Source organism: Dendrobium catenatum, unplaced genomic scaffold (genome assembly GCF_001605985.2).
Source record: "Dendrobium catenatum unplaced genomic scaffold, ASM160598v2 fragScaff_scaffold_716, whole genome shotgun sequence".
Taxonomy (NCBI): domain Eukaryota; kingdom Viridiplantae; phylum Streptophyta; class Magnoliopsida; order Asparagales; family Orchidaceae; genus Dendrobium; species Dendrobium catenatum.
This window is the reverse complement of record NW_021319178.1, coordinates 23,066,489-23,094,052: the sequence shown is the minus strand read 5'-3', so window position 1 is coordinate 23,094,052 and position 27,564 is coordinate 23,066,489. Positions and strand designations below refer to the sequence as shown.

The window sequence follows — 27,564 nt, the reverse complement described above, 5'->3', positions numbered from 1 at the left end:
TATATACACTTGATGTCATGTTTTATTTGAGATATATATATATATATATATATATAAATTAATTTATTTCATACATAGAAATTAGATTTAAAAGAGCATGACCTTTTTTTAGTAAATTTAAATGGGAATTTGACTTTTAATATGACATTACGGAGAAAAAAGATTCATGTAGTCGACCCTATATAATGGAATAAAAGTTTGATGTTGTTGTTGTACATAGAAATTATCTCGAGAAATTTTGAAAATAACTTATCAATTTAAAATATAATTAAAAAAAAAAAACAAAAATGGAGCGTCAGAGGTGGCTGGTGAATTTCTCGATGGAGAGACGGCATTTCCTGAAACCAGCTGTATCAAATGGGTCCAGAAGAGGTCCGATCGGGCTAAGCTTTTGATCGATCTATAAATAAGCCTGGAGTCAATACGATTCGGTCCGCCTGCCAGCCTAGCCCTCGTTAACTCTCCACCCAGTCGATGCCCCAGGTTCCGCCCACGGGTCACGAACTCCATTTCTCCTTTTCCAAGTCCGAAGACGAGCAACTCCCAGAAAGAGTAAAGGGTGGAATTTGAATCGGTTTCACCTCCCCGATAGAATCAAAGGAGGAGGAAGAAATAGGAAGGCATTCGAGAAGGAGACGGAGAGGAAACTTGCGGGAAGGGGACGGAGGAGAAGGCTGAGAGATCTGTTAAGAGCCGGATCTAGATCCGGCAATCCATAGGGAAAACGATGGGGGATTTCAACTTGGCGCTGGTGATTGTAGCGGTGGTGGTATGCGTCCTTGTTTTACTCTTCAATGTCTATTTGCTGGTGAACTACCAGCACCCTGACGACAAGAACCAAGCCTATTTCCCGAAACTCGTTGTCGTCATCGGTCTCTCCATCGCCGTCATCTCGATATTGATGCTTCCGGGCGATGTTGCCAACCGGCAAGCCTGCCGCCATGCCATTTATAACGGCGCTTGCAATCTCACGCTTCCGATGAAGACGCTGTGGCTCGTCGTGTACATCACTGACGCCGTTCTCGTCTTCTTCTTCATCCCCTTTGCTATGTTCTACTACGAGGGGGACATGGACAAGTCGTTTGCTTTATGACTAGCTTATGTTTCGTTTTTTCCCTTCGGCTAATTTTGTTGCTCAAAAGGTTTTGAATTTTTTGACAGGAGCGTGGGGAAAAGGCTGTTGAGTGCGATGTTGTGGGTTGCTGTCTCCGTTGTTGTCTGCGCGCTTGCGCTTGGGATACTTTACGGTTATGTTCCTACACTCTTTTCTTTGTGATTGAGATTTTATTTATATGTTAATTTATACTTTTTTTGTTTAGGGCTTTTCTGGCTGCTTGAGGGACTTTGAATATGTTTCTGAGGTTGAAAATTTATACTGATTTCCAACTACATTTGGCCAAATGATGGAATATAGAAAATTCATTATTTTCAAAACTTGTTTTCTAACTGTAAGCAGCCCAATTAGCTGACGGTAGAGTTTCCTGTTTCTCTATGTTCAAATTTGATTGGATCATTGGTTTCTGAGGAATGCATGATATTTGAAATTGCCAAAATGTGTTATTGTTCTGAATTTACTTTTTAATCGTTGTGATTATGATGTAGCTTTTTTGTAAATGCATCAAACAACTTGAACCTATTGAAGCTAGGACAGAGTGTTGAAAGAAAAATGAGTTAGTGTAGGCAATTAAGACAAAATAGTGTTTTGAGTGACTGAAAGATTGGAAAAGGTTGGAGCATTAAAATTTATATTGTTTAAATAAATCAACTTGTTTATTATAGTCTCGTTCCCAAGATGGCAAGACTGAACCATTATTTTCTTTACAAGAAAATTTCTCTATTTAGTAGTCTTGGATAGATAACTTAATCAACTGAAATTATGGTTTTAACTGGGCGAGTTGGCTAATTGTTATTATTATCAATAAGGTTTCGACCAAAGATGCTTGTATTGTAAATTTATGAATCACCTATCTTTTATTGGCTTCTGTTTATATTACCTATTTAAAAATGATCCGCATAGTATCTTGCAGCGCAATGATTATTGATGGTTATTTGGGACATGTGTCTACTTACAGCGCTACGCCGATAAACTTTTGTGATCTTATTTGTCTCGGTTATTATGTGAAAGGCATATTCATTCCTGGACTGAAAATGTAGTTTTTTATTTGGATAATGAAAGTTTAAATTTTTCAAAGGGAAGAAAACTTTTACATTGGTTACAAGGGAGGAGATGGTATGAATTTATTTTCATCAATAATTCTATTCCTCATTCTAAAGCCTGGTATAAATACTGGAACATAGTCATTGAGAACTCCATTATGTATTGTATTTCATAATGGTAGCACCAAATTCACCCACCTCAGTTATTTACATTAAGGTTCTTATATCTTTCTCCTCAATGCTGGAGTGATTACTGATGGGTGAATTTTTAATCATTTTATTTTGATTTTGGATAAGTTAGGATTGTGTGCATGCCAAAACATCCTTGCAACAATGTTAACCTTGTGTTATATGGATTAATGAATTGCTTATGATGTTTACATAATAAGCCAGATTTTCCCTGGGAAGTTCATTTCTTATATGCTTATATTCTTCTTGGTAGTCATAAGTCGCTGTCATTTCTTAACATTATCTATATTTAGCTAAAGTAACAACTTAGTAAATGTTATTCATCTTTAAGAATTTGAATGATTTCTCATATTATGAATTTGTTCTTTCTTGTCATCTTTCCTGTTTCGGATGGATGTAACCTCTATTCTCCTTTAATGACATCACTTTCATGGCATCAGGGCTAGTAGGCAAAGTTGACTTCAATGTTAGGCACCTTTCTTCTGCTTCAACAAATTTTCCAACTTCTTGGACTGAGTTCTCCCGCAGCCAACCTTGTATTGGTTCAGCAGCTCATCAGGTTTGTCTTATGCTATTTTTACTTGACATAGATTCAGAGATTTTTGGGGGAATACTATTCCCATTGATATGCTTTGAAAAGATCCTCCTCTAGCTCTTACACTGGACATGAATTTGAAGAATGTAATTTTCAGCTTATCTTTGAAAGTTTTTAAATAGCGGACATTTTCTTTTTTTATTTTTTTATTTTATTTTTTTAATATTTTTTTTAGCGGACATTTTCATTATTTTGTGGTCACTTGTATGTTTTCGTTATAATAGTCTACCAAATTTTTTTATCACAATAATTACTCTTTTCTATCCTCTGTTCTGAGTATAGTGTGCTGCATACCTGGCTAGTGCTTCTTCAGAATCAACATGGACAATGCGAGCTAGCTTTCCAGAATATGTGGTTGCTCTTGCAACTATTGTTGGATCTGTTCTTTTCACGGTGAGTTTTTAATCTAAAATGCTTGATGTTATTTTTATTTGTCTCTAGTAGTTCATTGATTTTATTCTGTATTAAGTGTTTATTTAACTTTAGAAGTTATTAGTTGCTGCTCTTCATCCGTGTGCAAATTTCCGATTTGTTCCTCCATCTATATCATTTAAGCTCTAAGTGGATTTTTTGGTGTCACATTAGATATTTGGTGGTGTCGGGATTGCTAGCCTTCCACTAGGCCTTATATTTTCATTTATCAGGCGTCCCAAAGCAGTTATCACTCGTTCACAATACATCAAGGTTTGTCTTGTGATTAGCTTCTTTATCTTTTGTATAAAGTGTTTTTTTTTTTAAATTTTCTTTATTATCAACTTGTAGCTGTGCAGGTCTCATATTTATAGTTTTGTTGGAGTTGAAACAGGAGGCAACTGAATTAGGTAAGAAGGCTAGAGAACTGAAGAAAGCAGCTGAGGCTCTTCGCGAGGAAGAGAGAAGTGGATCCAAGGGAAGAAAATGGCGCAAGAATGTTAAGGCTGTTGAGAAGGTATTGACACTTTTATCTTCTATTTCATCTCCTGATAAGTTTCAATATTTTTCTGAATTTTAATTTTCTATGTGTTATTAGGCAATACTTTTATTAATCTCTATAACTATAAAGGGGGTTTCTGTTGGAGGACCATGGCACCCCAAGAGTGGGGTGAATTGAGATTTTAAAATTTTTTATTAAAAGAAGACAAAAATAATTTTAAATCTATTTTAAAAAGAAGAAGTAATTACACAATTTTTATGAAAATAATAAAGGAAAATTTATACAACAAATGCAAATAAGAGGCACAATATTTTTACGTGTTTCGTCCAGGATTCTAATTTGACCTATATTTACACTATCCAACTCTCGGGCTAGAATCCACTAATCCTAGGTTTGCCTTGCAAACCTCACTTATTTAAACTAAAGTTGTTTACAATCTAAGTACTCTCATATACTAACGAGTACAACCCAATCTAATTAAAATTTAAACTTCACTAAATCAAATGACTTAGATAAAAAAAAAGCAAAAATACGATTTGATATAAATAATACAAGTTTAAATTATCTTAAAATAAAATAACCAAAATATTTGAGATGATCTTATAATTTAATTTTAATCACCTCAGTATGTAAAAATGAAATATAAAATTTATTCAATTTAAGATAAATTTATATTTTGATAAAAATATGAATAATATTTTAAATAAAAATATTTTTCTTGTTGATTTAAACTTATAACTCCTCAAATCACTACTTTTAAAAATAAATTAGATTTGAAATGCAAATCTATGCCGCATAAAAGAAAATAAAAATACTTACCTTTTTTATCTTTATGAATTTAAAAGATTTAACATAGAAAATTTAATATAATATTCTCAATTAGTATTTCACCAAATAAGAAATATTTAAAAAAAATATATATATGTGTGAAAACTAAAATAACAACAAGTAAATATTTAGAGAAAGAAAACAAACTCAAGAACTCGAAGAGATGTTATACGATTTAGTGCGTTAAAGCTTTCAAATTAAGATTTTGATCTTGCAAATGAAAAGAGCTATTGGAATGAAAATCAATGTTTCTTTTCTCAAGATTTAATATGTAAGGAAGGAAAAACGAATGAAGAAAATATTGTAGTTTTTTCTTTTAAATAGCCCTCACATGAAGAGGAAGAGTGATATTCAAAGAGAAATAATAATTAAAGCTAAAATTGAATAAAATTATAAATCTAATATTAACTTATGAATTAGTAATATTATATATGATAAATAATTCATTTATATTAATGAAATATATTTTAAATAGTTATAAAACAACTAGTCATATGGACAAGTCAAAAAGTCTTCATATATATCCAAAATAAGACAAAATCTAGCTATCCAATAAATAATATTAAAATTGGATAATGCTTATAAATTCATTATAAATTCAATATAGCTCTAAATGGGTTATATAACATATCAATTTCTATCTACAAAATTCAAAGAATCTAATGAAATAAAAATTAATTTATGTTTCTATTAAAATAATATCATATTCAGCAAAATAAAAAATTATCCATATTTTTAAGTATTTAAATATTCATACAATACTATAATGTAATTCAAATCAATTAATTATACATCAGTAAATTTATATGAAACAAGTTTAATTCAAAATGAATACGTAATAAATTTTTACGACATAAGCTTATTACATGCAATTACCTTGATTAATTATCTTTTCATATTTGATAATAATGAAGCTTATAAAATTTATTTAATAAAGAAATCTTGTAGATTTCTAAGACATGCTTATTCTTAATTAGTAATATGTATATCATTTAAATAAATATTTAAATTAAAAGCAAATCAAACCATGCAAATAAATATTAATAAGCATCTAACATACTCCTTAGGGTTCTCAAAATCGAGTTATGGGTCGGGTTTGGGTCCAACCCGGAATTGACCCGACACTGTTCGACCCGACCCGTTTTTGCTAACTAGTTGGTTTTTCGAACCTGAACCTGGCCTACTTCAGGTGTGTTTTATTAAATTTTTTTATTTAATTCGATTTATTTAAACCTAAATTAAATTTAGGTAAGATTTACTTCAATCAATTTTAAAGAAATCAAGCTTAATTCAATTTGGGTAACATGTTTTATTATTTTTTTGGATATAGTATTTACTTATTCATAATAAGCTTTTAAAATCCTCCTAAGTTAATTAAAAATGGTTTAAACCGGGTTTATTTCGAGTTTCCGGGTTAACCCGAACCTGACACGATTTTTCAAACGGATCCCTTAACTAAACTCGACCCGATTCGGGTTGACCCGAACCCGAATTTTGTAGGTCGAGTTCGTGTCGAATTTTTGGGTCGTGTCAAATATTGACACAAAATCTTCAAGCTTTTCATCTTGGTTTATCTTTAGTTCTTTCAACTCAATTTTTTATTGAACTTAAGTTTTGTAATGTAAATTCTATATAAGTAAATATCACGGACATCCATCAAATCATTACGTCTGAAATATTTAACACACAAATTAGAACATTCAATCATATGTTTGTTATCATCAAAATATCTACTTTGGGTGTGTTTTACTAAATATTTTTATTTAATTCGATTTATTTAAACCTAAATTGAATTTAGGTAAGATTTACTTCAATCAATTTTAAATAAATCAAGCTTAATTCAATTTGGGCAACATGTTTTATTATTTTTTTGGATATAGTATTTACTTATTCATAATAATCTTTTAAAATCCTCCTAAATTAATTAAAAATAGTTTGAACCAGGTTTATTTTGAGTTTTCGGGTTAACCCGAACCTGACACGGTTTTTCAAACGGGTCGAAATCTCTTAATTGAACTCGACCCGATTCGGGTTGACCCGAACCTGAATTTTGTAGATCGAGTTCGGGTCGGATTTTCTGGTCGTGTCAAATATTGACATAAAATCTTCAAGCTTTCCATCTTGGTCTATCTTGAGTACTTTCAACTCAATTTTTTATTGAACTTGAGTTTTGTAATGTAAATTTCACATAAGTAAATATCATGCACATCCATCAAATCATTACGTATGAAATATTTAACACACAAATTAGAACATTCAAGCATATATTTGTTATCATCAAAATCTCTAGAATAGGTCATGAGGTGATAATATCAATAATTTCCTTCTCTTTTATGATGACAAACTTATGTTGGGCATAATTATAACAATGGTGCAAATTAATCTTTTATCATAACTTTTAAGTATTAGAAAAATATATATAATAATTAAAAAATATTTTTGAGTGTTAATTTGCTTTAAAAATATCTCTCTCTAAATATATGCATCTAAAAAAAATTATGACCAACATATATAATTTTTTCTCCCCCTTTGACAACATAAAAAATAATTACAAAAAATAATATAAGAAATTTAAATGTTAGGGTCTAACATCCCAAGCATACGTCTTAACATGTAAAATCTCTCTTCAACTAAAGGTTTTGTAAAAATATCAGCTATTTAAGAATCTATGTTTATAAAATCTATATCCATATCATTTTTATTAATATGATCTCTAATAAAATGATGTCTAATTTCTATGTGTTTAGTTCATGAATGTTGTATAGGATTTTTTGTTAAACTTATAACACTTGTATTATCACATTTAATGAGAATATTTTTAAGCTTAATTCCAACATATTCTAATTGTTGTTTTAGCAATAAAACTTGAGCAACACAACTACCTGCGGCTATGTACTCTGCTTCAACAGTAGATAAAATGACAAAATTTGTTTTTTAGAAGACCAATAAATAATTGATGATCCTAAAAATTGACATGTTTTAGATGTGCTTTTTCTATCAACCTTACAACTAGCATAATCTGCATCAGAATATGCAACTAAATTACATGATAATTGTTGCGTCCAGGATTATTCGCGGCGGTAGAGAAATATAAGTTTATCGTCTTAGCATTGTACGGAAATCCGGCACGCAATCAGATAAGAGAGAGCATCTAGCATTTATGAGACACCAAGATTTTTACGTGGAAAACCCCTGAAAAGGGGGAAAACCACGGGGCCTAGCCCAGTTTGAATGAATCCACTAGTATTGCAGTCGATTACAAATGAGGCCCTTCATTGGGAGAAGGCCTTAACTTGATGTACATTTTATTGAGTACATTACATGATGTGAATACAAAGAATCACTATTGGCATGCTCGTTTGGTCGGGAGGACCGTAGTTAGCGGGCGACGGAGGTCGGAAGGCTTGTAGTCGGTGGGCGACGTAAGTCAGGAGGACCGTAGTCGGCTGGCGACGGAGGTCGAAAGGATTGTAGTCGGCGGGCGATGTAAGTCAGGAGGACCCTAGTCGGTGGGCGACAGAGGTCGGAAAGATTGTAGTCGGCGGGCGACGTAAGTCAGGAGGACCGTAGTCGGCTGGCGACAGATGTCGGAAAGATTGTAGTCGGCGGGCGACATAAGTCAGGAGGACCATAGTCGGTTGGCAGCAGAGGTCAGAAGGACTGTAGTTTGACAACGACGATCAGAAGGACAACGTCATGTAAAAATCCAGCAATGGAAAGAAATCCATCTTCGCGTAGACATCCAGCGAAGTCTGATAACCGGTAGAAGTCTGGCGTCGGGTAGAAACTTTGGTGAAGAGTGAAGGTGCGACATCGGGTAGAAATCTGACGTCTGTTGGTGGCAGAAGAGAACTCCGGCCTCACTTGGGCGGAGTTTCGGCATCAGGAGGGAACTCTGTCGTTAATTGAGAAGAATTTCTACATTTGTGGAAGTTGGGAAGAATTCTGGCATTCTCCCAAATATCTGGCAGAATCTCGGCGTGTTCAGGCGGCAGGAAGAGCTCCGGCGGTGGTCGAGGAGGAGCTTCTTCCTTCTCCTCCTTCTTCTCTTATTCTTCTCTCTCTTCACTTCCGTCCCTTTGGTGTAGAATGAGGGCTCTATTTATAGTTTTTCTGGAGTGGCATAGCCCGTAAATAGGCGTGAGATCAAGGGCGAATTGGGAGTGTTTTGAATGGACGGTTGATATCAAATCCTTTGATCATGCACCGTTCGTTGGGCATTTGAAGGCCTTAATGATGTCGGAATTCGGCGATCTTGGGCTCGTTGGATTCGTCTCGTCGAGCCGTTCGATTCGAGTATAAGCTCGTCAAAATCGGAGACCGTTTGGTAACTCAAATTGCGGTTTGAACCTTCCAACAGCGCTTTGAGCCCTTGATTCAGACTCATTTGGGCTCGGATTGGGTTGATCTTGGAGTCGTTGGGTTCGTATTTCCGAGACACTCAGTTTGACTGTAAGCTCGCTGAAATCGGAGTTCGGGTGCTCCCAAAATTAATTTTTGAAGTTTCCAACTAGCTTTTTCCTCGAGATTCGTGCCCGATCAAGCTAATTTGTTGATTACATCAATAATAAATTTTTTAGATACCATAAACCTAACTCAAGAGTTCCAATCAAATAGCGAAATATTCGTGTAACTGCTGTTAAGTGTGATTCCTTAGGATTAGCTTAAAATCTTTCACACAAACATACAACAAATATAATACCAGGCCGACTAGTAATAAGATACAAAAGTAAATTAATCATACTCTTATAAAGCTTTTGATCATTATCATCAACCTATAATGCAATGGTTTTACCTTTCTCTTTCTCTTTCTTAGAAGAGCTATCCAATTTATTTATTTGAGCTATATAATTTGTTCATGTGCTATCAAAGAACTCAAAAACTGATCAAGTGGATAAGTAGATAAATCTTTAGCCTCACTAATTACAGTTACTTTAGCATCCCATTCTTTGGGAAGGCATCTAAGAATCTTATAGACTAAGTCTTGATTCTTATATATTCTTCCAAGAGAATGTAATATATTAATTATTTTCATAAATCTTGTATTAATATCAGAAATAGATTTAGAAGGAGACATACGAAAGAATTCCTATTCATGAACAAGTCTATTTATGTGAGCATCTTTAGCTTCACTAGTACCTTCATAAGTAATAATTAATTTATCCCAAAATTCTTTTGTTAAATTTAACATTGAAATTTTCATATAATTATCTGAAAGAAGTGAATAATGCAAAGTATTATATGCCATAACATTTAACTCATCTAATTCCCTCTTTAATGCAATCCATTCATCAAAAGGTTTTTCAATTTTAATTCCATTAATTTCTTTAGTGGGTGTATGATATTGGTGTGTAAGCATGTGCCACATATGAGAGTCTTTTCCTCTTAAGAATGTATTAATTCTTATTTTCCAATAATCAAAAGGAACATTATCTAACAATAGTGGATTGTCCTTTGGGAAGTGAACCCTTAGGAAAATCTTGTGCCATAGTTTATAAGTGTTCCTACTAGGATGTTAAGTCAAAATAAAAAGAGCCAATGCTTTGATACAAATTGTTGGATGATTATGACACCCTAAGAGGGGGGGGGGGGGGGGGAAGGGGGGGGGGGGGGGAGGAATAGGTGTTTTTAAAATTTTTATTAAAAAAAGATAATTAAAATAATTTTAAAACTATTATGGAAGATAATTAATCAGGGAAATTAAATGAAAGCTTATGTGGTAAAAATTTATTACGTATTTATTTTGAATTAAACTTGTTTCATATAAATTTACTAATGTATAATTAATTTTATCTAAATTACATCATATTATTGTATGAATATTCAAATACATGAAAATATGTATAAGTTTTTATTTTACTGAATATAATATTATTTGAATAGAAATAATGCATAATTTTTATTTCATTAGATTTATTGAATTCTGTAGATAGAAATTGATAGGTTATATGCCCCATTTGGAATTATATTAAATTTATAATAAATTTATAAACATTATCCTATTTTAATATTATTTGTTAGGTAGTTGTTTTTGCCTTATTTTGATTGTATATGAAGAATTTTTGACTTATCAATGTGACTAGCCGTTTTATAGCCGTTTGAAATTTATATTTCATTAATATAAATGAATTATTTATCAAATATAATATTATTAGTACATAAGTTAATATTAAATTAATAATTTTATTCAAATTTAGCTTTAATTATCATTTCCCTTTAAATATCCCTTTTTCTCTTCATGCGAGAGCTATATAAAAGAGAAACCCCAGCATTTTTTCCATTCATTTTTCCTTCATTTCATACTAAATTTTGAGGGAAAAACTTTGATTTTCATTTCAAGAGCTCTTTTCACTTGCGATATCAAATTCTTAGTTGAAAAACTTTAACGTACTAAATCGTGTAACATTTTTTGGAGTTTTTAAGTTTATTTTTTTCTTTAAATATTTACTTGTTGTTATTTTAGGTTTCACTATATATTTTTCTTGAAAATATTTATTATTTTGTGAAATATTAGTTGATAATATTATATTAAGTTTTATATGTTAAATCTTTTAAATCCATAAAGATAACAAGACAAGCATTTTTTTTTATGTGGCATAGATTTGCATTTCAAATATAATTCATTTTTAAAAGTATTATGTGATTTGAGGAGTTATAAGTTTAAACCAGCAAGAAAAATATTTTCATTTAAAATATTATTAATTTTTTTATCAAAATATAAATCTATCTTAAATTGAGCAAATTTTATATTCCATTTGTAAGTATTGAGGTGATTAAAATTAAATTGTAAGATTACCTCAAATATTTTGGTAATTTAATTGCAAGATAATTTAAGCTTGTATTATTTATATCAAATTGTATTTTCCTTTTTCTTGATCTAATTCATTTGGTTTAGTGAAGTTTAAATTGTAATTAGATTGGGTTGTACTCCCCCGTGTAGGAGAGTACTCTTTTTGTAAACAACTTCTTTGGTTTTAAAAAGTGAGGTTTGCAAGGAAAACTTGAGATTAGTGGATTCTAGCCCGAGAGTTGGCTAGCGTGGATGTAGGTCGGATTGGAATTCAGGCCAAACCACATAAAAATATTTTGCCTCTTATTTTCATTTCTTGCATCAATTTTTCTTTATCATTTTTATAAAAAATTGTGTGATTACTTATTTCTTTTAAAAAATAGCTTTAAAATTATTTTAATTGCCTTCTTTTAATAAAAATTTTAGAAATCTCAATTCATCCTCCCTCTTGGGGTGTTATAGTCATCCAACAATTTCACCTATTTATTACATAATTCTTATGTATTTATATTTACATATATAATATCAAATTTTTTTATATTTATTTATATAATACTTTATTATCTCAATCACTTCAAAATATATGCAGGGAAATGTGTATTTCACTTTGAAATGTACTTGAGAATTGAGCTAGCTTCATTTATGTTCTTAAGTTGTAGTAATTTTAGAGTAACCTAAGTATCATAAATAAGTTATTTTTTTTGGTGCTTCGTTTACATGTTAATTATTGACATAGGGTGTTTATGTGGTTAGTTGATTGACTGAACAACCAAGAAGGTATCTTGAACCCGACCAACCAAATCAAGTTTTGTAATTGAAACTATATCAAGTTAAATGATTGGAGCAATTTGGTTTGGTTTTGTTTCTAAATTGAATATCGCCATCATCACTAGCCTTATCCAACTATTTTTGATGATTTATTCATTATTTTGAGGTGAATTTTACGATTATTGTCAACCAAATATCAACCCTCAATATTTCTCTTTCAGACTAGAGACAATCTGATAATAGTTCTGAACTAAAATAGCTTTTGTCATTGTGGGTGATACGGAAGAATTACTCTTACACACGCAAATATGCATGTATAAATATTAACATTTATAACATACATACACTTGCATATGGGCATGCGGATTTTCTTATAAGCATATGCTTGTTAGCCTTTTGTTTTGTTACATCTAAATAATTTTATTTTCTACTAAAAATCAAATGACCTAATTTTCTAGAACCCAACAAAATTACAACATGGTCAACCGAACTTATATCTTTGTTAATGTCAAAATCTCAGTCATCCCTTAGCATTTGATCCCACGGTTAGGATGAGAATCCGTGGGAGGCTCACCTGGATCATGCCAATATTCTTCTATATTTGGGTTGCTGAATTAGGAAGGATTATATTGAGGCAATTATGTATCAATTAGAAGTTATTTATTTCTTTATTAAGACATCTTGTATAGATCTATAAATAGGGATAATTTTGTATAATAATTAGAAGGTATTTTTACCCTTCTCAAATTCTATGAATTCTAACATGGTATCAGAGCCAACGACCTTAATTGCCGTCGAAGAATGATCCTAGATCGTCGGAGGAGGAAGAGAAAAGAAGAAGCTCGAAGCATCCGAGATGCTGCCGACCCGTGTACGCCAGGACGGGACGAGACGGAGCCGAAACACCAATCGGAACTTCCCATTAGAGAGGAAGGCCAAAGTCGTGGAAAGTAGAAAGCCGAACAGCCACGAACGAGACTCCCGTTGAGAGCTGAGCGGCCCTTCTTGCGCCTAGGCTCAACCACCCTAGCCGGTCGTTCTCAGAGAGAAGCCGCTCGGGAGAAACTGTGCCGAAGACGATGCCGCAGACAAAGCTTTGCCAACAATGGCTGGAGCGGAGCTTTGCCGAAGCCAGACGCCGCCAACAGTAGCAGCTTCCCCCTGCGCATGTACGGGAGATCTTCTGCAGACCAGAAGAATCGCACGCGGGAACCTGGTTCCGCCTGAAAGATTCGACTGCAAAACTTCGCTTGCCCGGCTCTTGCGGAGCCTCCGTGCATACCCAACCGACCCCAATTAAATGTCGTAACTTCCGATCCGACAGAAAGGGAAAGTCATCAAAGGAGCGCAACCACGAAGGAGCCGAAGAAGCAACGCTGGACCTAGAAGCCCGAAGCCTAAAGTTGAATGAAACTGGACGGGCCGAGCAAACTGTGACGAAGTCAAAGGAAGGAAACATCAAGACCTCATGGGAAGGAGCCGCCTAATTGCGAGCCAACTCTCGTGCGTGCAGAAGCAACGAAGCCTTGCGATCGAAGCCAAGGTTGCTGACGGAGCTCACGATGCGGATAGAGCTGACAACGCGGACAGAGCTACATTGCTCAGACGACTCGATCGAAAGCTCCTTCCGATTTTCCTATTCCGCTCAGATCCATAGAGACGCCCCTCTCGATTATCTTAGACAGGCCGACAACAGCAAGAAGTCTTAAATCAGATTTGAGACATGATTAAGACCTGAAAACAGCCTTTATTGCTGATATATTCAAATCAGCCTTTATTGCCAGTATAAACAAATTAGCCTTTATTGCTGATCAAATCATCCTATATTGCTGATACAAGCAAATCAGCCTTTATTGCTGACATGATCAAATCAGCCTTTATTGCTACTATATCACAGTACAACCTTCATTGCTGGAAACCTGAGGAATACAAAATTTTCACCACCAGCCTTAATTGTCGGAATTTTGAGGATAGTTTTCCATCATCGGCATTCATTGCCGGCTTTCTCTGGTGGTTGATATCCTATCCATAACCAATGTAGCTCTACCTCTGAGCGAGTAATTGCAAGCTGGTCTCCAGCTTGAGGGGGAGTGTCAAAATCTCAGTCATCCCTTAGCATTTGATCCCACAGTTAGGATGAGAATCCGTGGGAGGCTCACCTGGATCATGCCAATATTTTTCTATATTTGGGTAGTTGAATTAGGAAGGATTATATTGAGGCAATTATGTATCAATTAGAAGTTATTTATTTCTTTATTAAGACATCTTGTATAGATCTATAAATAGGGATAATTTTGTATAATAATTAGAAGGTATTTTTACCCTTCTCAAATTCTATGAATTCTAACAGTTAATCTAATGCATTTGACACTGCTTCATGCTAGTGCTACTTACAAGAAAATTAGGTCTAATTATTGACTAGGTGAAAGATTTTAGATTTAAAAAAAATAAAATAAAATAACCAAATTTTGTCTAATAGTTGCTATTATATGTTGTGTTTGACCCTTTTATCAACATAATTTGCACATTTTGCATTGATTATTTGTTTAATTTTAGCTACATGATTCATTTTATCACCACTTGATGCATGATTATGCTTTTTTCAAATTGTTAGCACCCTCCACTCCGCTTAAGCTTAAATGGCCTCGGTGCTTTGTTTAAAATCCATAGTTTTTTCTAGTAAGAATGCTTATATGTTGATAGGTTTTTCTAACATTCATGATTAGCAGAACATGACTTCAGACTCCATCATGCGCCAATCCAAGAAAGATATAGAGCATCCCAGCTCTATTTATTTGTCTTTCTTTTTGGTTGCCTTGTTTTTTACTATAGATGCGGAGGTACATCGGTAAAAAATTAAGTTTTAGATTTACATATATCCCCTTCGATTTTTTTTAATGACTTCACCCAACTTTTAACCACCAATTTGCTTTGCTAAAAGCCTTTGCGCTCTACCTGCATGCTTGGAGGTATCCTAACTAGGAGGGGAGCTCTATTTCCGTATGCAAATCCAAATGACTTTCTTTTTGGAATAACACCTCGTTGATTTCTGGCTTTTTTTGTTCTACTTATGGGAGTGTCATTAGTTTGCTTTTAGTCCTTAATTTACAGATTAATTAATTTTTTTTTATTAAAATTCGAATTCTCTAAAATCATTAAGTTTATTGATGTACGTCATCTTAAGATGTAAGATTTCTAATATAGATTTAACATTTGATGTAGAATTTAATGGGACAATTGTACAAAATTTACTGCAAATTCCTATATTGTTGCGATCTTGTTCTCTGCTGTAGTCCTAATTTGCAAAAGAAGCCTAGAAGTCTTCTACTACAATCCCAGGAAGGAGTTGATAAGAGATATAAGTATAACTTGCCAACTTAACCTATGGGAATATGAAAGCCTAGGTGTCACTTGAGGTTCCCCGTATTAGTTATACATTGGTTTTGTGCTTTTAAGGGATGCTACTTTTGACATTTCATTAATTCCATAGGCCTGAATCGCTCTAGCAAAGCTGGTAGGCTTGTGGAGTTTGGCACTTTTCTTTATAATTTTATTCTTATAATAAATCCTGCAGCGATCCTCCATTGTATTATCTAATAATGTTAAATTCTTAGCTTTCTTATTATTCACCAAATTGACTTACTTTTCTATGGCTTATAGGAGTTGCTTGTGTTGGAGGATGATATGAAAACGTTAGAGGAGATGTATCCTCAGGGAGAAAGGGTAAACAATAATCTTTATAATTCAACAAGTTGTACCGAATTCTATTATCTGTTTTTGAGATGTGTTTTATTTCATTGGCAGGCAGAGACTGCTTGGGCAATGACTGTCCTTGGCTATGTTGCAAAGCTTGTACTGGGTGTTGTTGGGTAAGTGTTGGAAGCCATAGTTATTTAAATCCTTGTTAGAAATATTCACTCAAAAATATTAACTAGAAAAACATAAATGTGCTTACTCAACCTCAACTTCATATTAGATCATGTGCATTTTCAGGAGAGTAAATGTGTTTACACAGTATATTTGTAATTGAATGGTTGGTCGATTTTTGTAATATGGCCTCCATTTGACCCTGTTTTTTATTTTTATATTTATTTTATGTTTTGTTTGTGTTTAAAAGTATTTCTGTTTTTTGAAATCACTATATTATGCCAATTAGCAGTGTTAAATGGTCGACCTCTTATGGATAATCATCCCTATATTCCTATAATAAACTGCACCTTCTAGATTTTCTTCTACTTAATGACAACGATTTCCAAGTTAAAATTTGTCTTTGTTTGTTTATCCGCTTATATCACTAGAACTTGTATGAAACTCCCTATTTTTACTGTGATGTTTTGATAATGTATATCTTCATTAATATTGTTTTAGAAATTATGTGTTGTGTCGAATGTGAAAACCATGCACTCTTAATTCCAGGTTAATTGTTTCAGTGGCATGGCTTGCTCATATCGTGATATATTTGTTGATAGACCCTCCTCTTTCCCCTTTTTTAAATGAAGTCTTCATCAAACTAGATGATCTCTGGGGTATGCTATTCCAAACTCTCCTAATGAATCTAACTTTTTTTTTTTTTTTTTGTAATATTTTGTTAATGTTAAATAGGATATTTTGTGATCCAGGGCTGCTAGGTACTGTAGCATTTGCTTTTTTCTGTTTCTACCTCCTGATGGCAGTTGTAGCTGGAGCAATGATGCTTGGTTTGAGATTAGTTTTCATCACCATTCACCCAATGAAGTAATTGGCATTCTCCTTTTGTAGTTCTTTTTATATTTCACATCCTGTTGTTTCCAACCTAACTTCAACTTTGATTTAGGTGGGGAGCAACCCTGATGAACTCCTTTCTCTTCAATGTGGGACTTATACTTCTTTGCTCTATCAGGTGCTGTATATCTAACTATTTTGTTGACATTAGTTATTTGCTTATTTTAATTCATGCAACTATGTCCATGCCTGTTGAGTTGAGTCTGAATTATTCACATGAGAAAATGACAGCGTTATGGAAAATATCTTTACATTCCGTTTCGTTTCCCATCCCAGTCTTTCGCCCGCACTTTGACACCTGAAATTCCGTAACGAGTCCATAGAGGGTACTACCCGGCAAGCTCCGGCGCCTAACCAAAAAATCCTTTCTTTTTAGCATAGGTACCTTGGTTATGATCACATTGTTGGATCGTCTTAAGTTTAATATTTCAAACTGTTTTCTTTAGATTCTTTGAAGCTAAAGTAGGTGGCTTTGGCAATCTTACTACAAATCCAAACTTGTTATGCCTGTCTTGTTTCTGTTTTTTTGTTTATAGTTTGTATTTGATTTCATATTTATTATTATCATTTCCATCATTAGTTATTCCCGAACATTTTTTTTTTTATTTTCATTAGGAATCCAAATTTGTCATTCAATCTGATTGAGTGAAGCTTGGCTTGTTAAACTTACACTTTGCAAATCATATCTAATAATTTCTATCCATGTTATTTTTGGTTTCCTCTTTTTCTTCCTAATCCTCAAACATTAATTTTATCTACCCATCTAATTGGTTAATTTTCTAATCTTGGTTGTGTATATCTAAACCACATTAGCTTATTATTAATTATCTTTTTTTAATAGATATCATTCTAAGCATTTCTTTAATATAATCATTCTTTATTTCATCTATCTTGCTTTTTCACACATGTATCTTAACGTTCTCATTTTTAGCATGCTCAACATAACTAGTAATGTTTTCTTTACTGGCCAATACTTAGGCTTTGTTTGGGAAAGTTTTTTTACTGCTTTCTTCAACAGCTTTTTAGTACAAAAATTTATTGAAAGTAGTGAAAAAATAGTGGCAAAAAACTGTCCTAATCGAAGCCTTAGACTTATGTAACATTGTCAATTTAGTTACTATTTTATAAAAGAGAAAATGACCAAATTGATAACCCAATTTTTTCTGAAGGACCAAAATAGTTCCCAACTATATAAAAGTATCAATTTAGTGAATTAATTCTTTAAATATTGAACAAATTATTATTTTTTTGGATCATTTAGGTTCCTATTTAAAAAGTAAATGGCCTAAATTGAGTTTCTTAAGTAGTTGGGGACCATTTTGTTTCTTATATTTTTTTTATAAAATTTACCTCTAAGTTTTTATGACATCCTCAACTTTTTGTTCCTTTAGTCTTTATGTACATAATTTATTCTAAGTCATTCACCTTTTAATTTTTTTTTTGTTATTTTAACTTTTCATTTATTTTAACATATTTTTCACTTATTAGAACTATATCACCACAAAAATCATATATTGAGTTACATGGAGTATATTTTGTAAGCATTTCCATATCAATATAAAAATATGTGGATTCAATGTTGATCGTTAATGTAATTTTTACTATAATTGAAAAGGTTTTAGTCACTTTATAACTATTTATAATATTAACCAATATTTTATCATACATATCTTTAATTATTTTAACATACCCACTCAATTCTCTTGTTACTTGATCACTTGCTTTCTTAAAGTAAAAAAAACATAAGAAGATTCTTTTTCCACTCGTTATATTTTTTAATTACTTATTTTAACATTAAAAATGGCTTATGTAATTGATCTTTTTGTTATGAAATAAAATCTATTATCTGAAATTTCTGTAGTTTTTCTGATTCTTTTATTCTTGTTTCTCTCCCATAGCTTTATTCTATAATTTATAAGTTTGATTTCTCTGCAATTAGCATAATCTTAAATGTTTCCTTCTATTATCAAAAGGAGGTATCAAAATATTTCTTATCCAATCATTTGACATTATTTTAGACTTTAAATGTTTATTGAAAATATTTTTTAAGGAAATCATTATAGTTTCCCCATTACTCTCAAAATCTCAATAGAGCTCTTACGGTTTAAAACATTATGTTTATGCATTTTTTTCAGAACTATGTCCATTTAACTTTTGCGAACCAATCTACAATATACCTTTTTATTTATTAATTTTCTTCCAAAATAACTCAAGTAGCATGTTTCTTTTTTCCTTGATGTCTCCATCTTTAATTAAGATTCTATTTTTTTCTCTCGTAAGCATCTAATTTGATTGAACTATCTAGGTCTGTTATATTTTGCTTCTATTTCTTTTTCTTCTTCTTTAGCATCTTGCTTATTATATAAATCATTTGAAGAAGTTTTTTCTTTGCTCACTATACTCGTTACATGAGTTTAGCATTTTATAACTATTGTAAAAAAAATTTTCCCCTCTTTAAAAAGCATATTTTTTTCCTTAATAAAATTTTGTAACTTCTCACTTCATCACTAATTCTCCTTCCTAATTTATGATTTGTTTCTCGACTTTGTTAGAACTTCTATGACAATCTTCCTAATGGAAAAAAAAACCCACCTTGTACCAAATCATATTTAGTTTAATTGAAGAATTTTTATTCTCTCTGATCATCCTATGTCAACAGTAAAATAATTTCTCACATTTCAAGTTCTACGATATTACTTTCAAGTTCCACCACCTTATTTCCTTTGGCTGTTGTTTTATACTCCTAAAATATAGATCCATTATTATTATTTTATATTTCATAGTCAAACTATTTTAAAATTGCCTTAAATTTTAATTAAATGAATTTATTTTTTCTTCATTGTAATTTAAATGAAGCTTATTTGTGGTTTGGTGGCTTTAATTTTGTAAGATGCGTTTTCTATTTTTGAAAATATTTTTTTCTTTATTGCAAGATCATAAGATGTTGCCAAATCAAGTTTTAGGTTTCTCTATTGCATTTCTATCACAAATTCCATACTTAAATGAATTTCACCAGGAGTTATCTTATAGCCCATCCTATGAAAAACTATATGTACATTTTGGACATCTCTAATGTACCCTCAAATAGAACTTGACTAGAGTTCGAGATTTTTTGATCAAGCCAGAAAGATCAATTCATTGAAGTCACTTGAAACATAATGAAGTCTCCACCACCTTCAAGTTAGCCAAAGCTGTTGAATCGAGTGTACTCGACCCTTGGGCCGATTAGGGAAAATTGCTTGAACTCATTATGGCTACTGGCCTAACTCGCTAAGGCTACTTGTCTAAGTATCAAAGCTATTTGCCAGAATTTCCTATGTGAAGTCGATAGGCGACTTTGCATACAATTGCCTCTTACTTAGAACTCAATATATACTCTCTGTGGTTACATGCAAGCTAAACTCATTTTATATTAATCACTTACTAAGCATTGTTATTTAATTTTATTTATATTATTTTGATATAACATTTCCTGTAGTGTTGAGCCTCAGCTCAAGCATATAAATAGGGTGTTAGATGATGAGCTTGATGCATTTGATCATTTATTCAAATTTTATACTTTTAAGCAATCCACTGAAATGCAAGACTTCTCATTATAGATTCTCTTTATATCATCATTTTTCTCTTGTTTCTTTAGCCGTTTTATTATTAAGACTCTGGTCCTGCCTATAGATTTATCTGGATTCAATATGCTCTGAGGTGTTGTGATTGTGAACAAATGCCAAGCCCAATCATGAAATGATTAGAAGGTAGGGAGAGATTAGTTGAAATGGAGATTCAAGACTTAGTTACTAGCCGACAACTCAATGAAATTGATAAGAGTCTCATCTGAATGCTATGATGCATCGACGTTTCTCCTCAATGATGTATGCAATGTCTAACACTTATCGGACATGACATACATCCGACACTCTGATACGTATCAGACACGCCAAAGACTTTGATGTTGAGTTGGTTTTGAAATATCGATGTTGTAACGATGTCAGGCGTCGATGTTGAGATGACATTGGAATTGTTGTGAAACTAAAGTCACGACCCACCAATGAGAATATTCGATGAATGAGGTATTGAGTGCGGGCAATTGATTTGGAGTTGTAGATATGAAATAAAAAATTTAGTTTTATATTTTAAACAAATAAAAATTTTAAATACAAGAAAGTATATTTTAAAAAATTTCATAAAATATTTAAGACACGCTTGTCGGACATGTGTGCAATTTTTATTTAATATTTTTTTAATCGGACATGTTTTTGACATGTCCAATATGTGTCAAAGACTGCACGGCTCTTTAAGAAGAAGTGATGGTGCATCATAAATAGTAGTGCTTCCTTGGAAGTGATGAAGAGAATTCAATACTTCACAACACCTCTAATAGTGAGAAGGGAGATTGTTAACTCAAAGCAAGCAGCATAGTTGGTTGGGTCCAATTTTCTTATGCAGGAATCCATCTGAAGCATCTTGAATTTTGGTGGTGACGGAGTTTTCGCAATTTACATTGAAAAATCATTTGTATGTTGAGCTTGACACTTCATCAGGTGATGGTTGAGAGGAGTCTCGGTTGTATTGCTCTGGGAGGTATGACTCTTCATCAGAAAGGGTTGGAGTTGAGGCAGCAGTTGTGTCTTTGAGAGGGTTGACTCTCGCTCTTGATTAGAGTGGGTAAGAGCGGCTTGTGAGAAGTGTTTGAAGGTTCCTTGGATTATCTACATGAGATAATCTTTTATGTTTTGCAATTGCTCAACTAATTGTTAGGTTGCTTATTGTGCAAGGTCCTTTGCCTTCAAGATGCTCCATGTTTTGATTCTTTGTTTTGACATGATCCACTCTTATCACACTTAAAAGGATGTTTGATTCTATGTTGCTCATGGAAAGATACGAATACCTAACTAAAGATATGGATTAAAGAGTGGAAATGATGAGAGAGTTATTATGTTGTCGGTGATTCACTTAAGTGGGTATGTCTAACACCCAATTAAATCTCTTTGACAAAGAAGGGTGAGCTAAATTTAGCTAAAAAATAATTTTGAGAGTTTAAGAGGTGAATCTTGAAGAAATTATGAGAGACTTTAGTGAGATGGAGTTTTGGCTTAATGAACAAGGTCACCTGATTTGATGCTCTATTGGTAAGTGGGGATTAAGGTCATTGGTATAGAGTTGGCCACATAGTGCGTTTACATGAAGTACAAAGTTTAGACTCGTTATAGTTTGTTATGTAACATACAATTTTAGATTGTGGTTGCCTTCTAATTGGCAAGTTTGGGCTAGTTTCAGATTGAGGATGAGTTTTTTTTTCTGGCAAGAACTCTTAGTCAGTTAGTGTGTAGTTTGGGTGAGCAGCTATGACTTCTCAAGTGAATTCTATAGCTTGGTATTGAGGAAACTCTTTGTCAATATGATGAGATTTTGCTCTGGGCGACTTCTGGCTCGGTGAGTTTCGAGTTGTAGGTTGTTTAAGTCGGTTGACATTCAACTACTCGTTGAGCACGATTTGTGTTTCATAAAAAATTAATTGGCCTGGCCTCGATTCGTATGCTTCATCCTTCATAAAATTTGAATGGTTATGATTTAAAATAACTAAAAGGTCTCTCTTTCTCTCTCTCTCTCTCTCTCTCTCTCTATATATATATATATATATATATATATAAAGTACAATTCCATTTGTGGCAACTCTTAATGTTTGAGTGATTAATATTGATATAAGTATTCTGCTGCAGTGTGATCCAGTTTTGCGCCACAGCATTTGGTTCCTATGCGCAAGCAACTGCTGCTCAGGAAATATTTGGCCATACTCTGCAATCTCTTCGTGGAATCAAATATCTTTTTAAGTGAGTTGGAATCAAAATACACCTGCAATTCATATTTCAGTATTCTTATTATATAAATTGTTTGCAGGTACAATATCTTCCCCTACGCCTTTGTCATTTTGGCCGCGATCACTTTCCTATACTATCTGACATTTGTAAGATTTCTGAATATAACCTGATTCATAGCAATTATATTGAGATCTGGTGTCTTAGTTTTCTATTGGTTGTTGTCTTCAGGGCTGGAGGAAGAAGAAGCCAAACGCTCGGTTCCAATTATCCAGCTGATCTTTTTCCAGGTTACACTCCCTTGTAAGTACCTGGTTTCTTTATATTTGAATTTTGAGTAAAATTTAGGCTTCGTTTGGGACGGCTTTCTTCCCGCTTCTTAATTTTTGTGCTAAAAAGCTGTTTTAAGAAGCAATAAAAAAATCATTCCAAACGAAGCCTTAATCCAAATATGAATCTGACTTCCACAAACTTGTGTAGTTGCATTGTCCGTGTTCTTGAAAGCTTAATTGCACATAGATCTTCATGGCATCGAAAACTACGATAACGATCTCTTGTGGTGGATGCAGAAATTTATTTTTCCGTTTGAGTTCTGATGTATTTTATAATTTTTTTGAATCTGCTGGTCTTGTAATCTGTTTTGTCTCTTAGTGTCTAATGCTTTGCTTGTAATGAGTTCATTTTCCGGTGTGTGTATTTGCTAAGTACTGTACGTGGAATCACAGGCTGAACTAAGAGAACATCGTAGTTTTAAAATTTTATACCTTGACAAATTTAACATCAGCGGGCTTTATTGTTTGTTTTGAGCAAATTTTTATAATATTATTTTTCACACAATTGTCTGTCATAGTTCTGTTAGTCTATTTATTTATTTGAATATTTTTATGCTGACAAATATTTTCTTACAGTCAGAATTATTAATTTAAAAGAAGTCTAATTAATATCCACCGCAAGTAATATACTCCATTTGTTGCGTGTAGCAAATCTTCTTAAAACAAATTTGATCGCTAATATATCAGACTTACTTTGGCCCTCTTTTGATTCACATTATAATATTTTAGCCTTCTTTTGATTTACATTATAATTTTGATTATTAGGCTCAACTCTGGCCCGCATTTGATTAACATTATAATTTCAAAAATTGAAGAGCCCTTATTTCAAATATTTTAAAGAAAGATACTTAAATTACAAATTTTTATTTATTTAGCTAGCAAAATGCAAATTATTAAATGTTTTCTATATCAAGCTAGCCGAATCATCATACTAGAAGGTTGAACCAATAATAGAAAGATGCACTTCGGCTTCGTTTGAGACGGCTTTTTTACAGCTTCTTGAAGCAGCTTTCTAGTACAAAAATTTTAATTTTTATACTAAAAAGCTGTTTCAAGAAGCAATAAAAAAGCCGTCTCAAATGAAGCCTTCATCCTCTCATCTCTAGCCTCAGAGTAGGGGGTTAGCATCCAAAGATAATGGCTGACTATCATGGGCAACTGATTTAGAAGCTTATCTTGCACTTCGTGTGTATTTGCTAAGTACTGTACGTGGAATCACAGGCTGAACTAAGAGAACATCGTAGTTTTAAAATTTTATACCTTGACAAATTTAACATCAGCGGGCTTTATTGTTTGTTTTGAGCAAATTTTTATAATATTAATTTTCACACAATTGTCTGTCGTAGTTCTGTTAGTCTATTTATTTTTTTTTGAATATTTTTATGCTGAAAAATATTTTCTTACAGTCAGAATTATTAATTTAAAAGAAGTCTAATATCCACCGCAAGTAATATACTCCATTTGTTGCGTGTAGTAAGAGATGATGGCAATTGGAGGAATATCAAGCTGTCTATTGGATGCTGAGAATATGGACAAATTTTTAAATTTTTTTTTTTATTAAGGTTTGTTTGATTTGATGAAAAATGAATATAGAGTAAAAAGAATTTAATTTGGAATAAAAATAGTACATTGAAAATAAATTTTAGCTATTTTGTTTAGTATATTACGAAAGCAATAGCTTATTTATTTATTTTTTCTTTGGTTCGAAATAATGAATGCGAAGTAACACAGCATGCATTTAGAAAAAACAATTGATAGGAGGTGTTTGACGGCGATGATGAAGTTGAGTGTTGATCACAACGAGAACGATGAGCGGCGGGCAGTGACAAGTCATTGCTTTACATTAATTGTGTATGTAAAATTTGCTCAAATCAAACTAATTTTAGATACATTGAAAATGAAATAGAGGATAAAGTCTGAATGCACTCTTAAAATATTTTGCATTTGAAACATAGCTGTCCAAATGATCGAGTTCTTAAAACTCATGTTTGTATTACTTTAACGCTTAAAACATTGTCAACTAAAAAACTTCTAAAAACAAATTTGATCGCTAATATATCAGACTTACTTTGGCCCTCTTTTGATTCACATTATAATATTTTAGCCTTCTTTTGATTTACATTATAATTTTGATTATTAGGCTCAACTCTGGCCCGCATTTGATTAACATTATAATTTCAAAAATTGAAGAGCCCTTATTTCAAATATTTTAAAGAAAGATACTTAAATTACAAATTTTTATTTATTTAGCTAGCAAAATGCAAATTATTAAATGTTTTCTATATCAAGCTAGCCGAATCATCATACTAGAAGGTTGAACCAATAATAGAAAGATGCACTTCGGCTTCGTTTGAGACGGCTTTTTTACAGCTTCTTGAAGCAGCTTTCTAGTACAAAAATTTTAATTTTTATACTAAAAAGCTGTTTCAAGAAGCAATAAAAAAGCCGTCTCAAATGAAGCCTTCATCCTCTCATCTCTAGCCTCAGAGGAGGGGGTTAGCATCCAAAGATAATGGCTGACTATCATGGGCAACTGATTTAGAAGCTTATCTTGCACTTCAAAGCATTGATATTGTGAAGTCCAAGCTGAAGAAGTATCTCACTAGAGAAGATGACAATCACAGTCATGAGTAGTATTTATCATGATAGTTTCCCATGCTAATTAGAGCCTGCATAGGTTTGGTCAATAATCACTTTGAATAATGGTGGAGTTGATTTAAAAATTAAAAATCATCATAGTGGCAAAGTAGTAAATAGATGACTGAGTTGATTTAGAAACTTGTAGATAGAAGAATCATTCTCCTAAGTTTCCACAATAAGCTAGAGATAGCACATAAGAGAGAGAAAAGTGAAGGAAGCCCTAGCTTGAGGAAAAAGGATGGATAGTAAAGAGAGGATAGTTATTGGATATTATTATACCTCTGTGAATGAATATAAGCATGTGATTGAGTAATAGCTAGTCTCAATTAGTATTATAATATTGTGAAAGTAGTATGTGCGAGGATAAGTAAAGGTTAGTTTTGTGGATGTTGACTGAAGACTAACTAACATATACATGATAATGAGTCAATAGACTTTTCTTTAAATACTATAGTTTGATGTTATCATTTATTAATTCATGTGATACACTCATTGGGAGTTATGAGAAGTTATTATTGTGTTGATGGGCAAGGTATGACGACTTTGTTTACTGAGCTAACAGGTACTCATTATTGATTATTGACTACTGAAAAAAAATTCATGCAAGCTAACAATCCTTGCTTATTTAGTGTGATTATTGGAATGCATGTTACTGCACTACTATTATTATACAATTTACTATTCTACTGATTAATGTTTTACTATTATGTATTATTTTACTCTGCCACAATTTTTATGGCTATTGATATTGTTACTGATACTTTCAATATTGCTGTTGAGCATGTGATATATGATACTTATTGGATACTATTTTTTTGTTTTTTATCACATGATTTCTATATTGAGCATGTGGGCGGAACCCTTTAGTGCCCGGGGGGGGGGGGGGGTGGCCCCCCCACAAAAAAAAAAAAAAAAAAAAAAAAATTGTTACATGAATTTTTAGGTAATTTGACCCCACCCATCTTTTTTTTTACTCTTTGTTATAGGATTCTTTAGGCAATTACTTCCCCTAAAAAATTAAAATACTATGATCTTTAGGCGATTGCCCCTAGTAGAATTATACACATTATGTAGAGGGGTTATTACAAGGGATTTTAGGCAATTGCCCCCCTAAAAGTTTTAAAATACTATGGTCTTTTGACAATTGTCCCAACATAATTAAACATATTGTGTAGAGGTGTTATTGTTAGGGAACAATGAACAAAATACAAAGAGAAATAGTTAGGAGAATTTGAAAATATCCTTACAACCAAAATTTGTTCTAGGGGCGCTGCCCCTAGAAACCCGTGTAGAGGTGCTGCCCCTTGATCTTGCGATCAACCAGGCAAGTCAAACTCCGTCAGTGGGCGCTGCTCCCTTGGACCACCGACATATTGTGTAGAGGTGTTACCTAATTTTTGTTTAAGAATAATTGCCATTATATAAGACGTTGTTGATATTTTTAAAATGTATTATGTATTCAATTACAAATAATCATTAGTCACTAAAATGATATATATATGAAAACAAAATTATATACTTTTACTTATAAGCCCCCCCTCTCTGAAAATTGAGGATGGTTTCACCCCTAGATATAGGATACTTATTGTATACTAATATAGAATGATTTGTTAGGGATGTTAAGCCCTATGAACGTAGTCCCAAGCTAACCAAGAGGGGGGGGGGGTTAATTGGTGTTTTTTAAAATTTTATTTTAAAAACTTAAATCAAACTAATAACAAAAAACTTTAAAAATATATTTTCTTAATAAAAACTATTTTTTATCTTTTGAATTTTTGTAG

The 27,564-nt window shown here is 32.5% G+C and overlaps 1 protein-coding gene across 1 annotated transcript; it reads left to right on the top strand.

Moving 5' to 3' along the window:
- The first annotated feature begins 422 nt into the window (after window positions 1-422).
- Window positions 423-23,648, top strand: LOC110102561 (LIMR family protein At5g01460). The gene is made up of 15 exons (XM_020830938.2): window positions 423-1,077; window positions 1,162-1,247; window positions 2,787-2,905; window positions 3,224-3,334; window positions 3,527-3,625; window positions 3,747-3,869; window positions 15,901-15,963; window positions 16,045-16,109; window positions 16,657-16,766; window positions 16,860-16,974; window positions 17,054-17,119; window positions 22,716-22,826; window positions 22,894-22,960; window positions 23,043-23,114; window positions 23,292-23,648. Exons 1-14 carry the CDS (start codon window positions 728-730, stop codon window positions 23,088-23,090), a joined length of 1,533 nt encoding a protein of 510 aa, XP_020686597.1. The 5' UTR covers window positions 423-727; the 3' UTR covers window positions 23,091-23,114; window positions 23,292-23,648.
- The last annotated feature ends 3,916 nt before the right edge of the window (window positions 23,649-27,564 follow it).

Excerpts from the sequence above, each read along its gene's own strand:
- LOC110102561 (XM_020830938.2), top strand. The coding sequence starts at position 728 with ATGGGGGATTTCAACTTGGCGCTGGTGATTGTAGCGGTGGTGGTATGC. Across the intron at positions 1,248-2,786 it reads TGCGCTTGGGATACTTTACG|GGCTAGTAGGCAAAGTTGAC; the intron begins GTTATGTTCCTA and ends TCATGGCATCAG. Across the intron at positions 3,626-3,746 it reads CTCGTTCACAATACATCAAG|GAGGCAACTGAATTAGGTAA; the intron begins GTTTGTCTTGTG and ends GAGTTGAAACAG.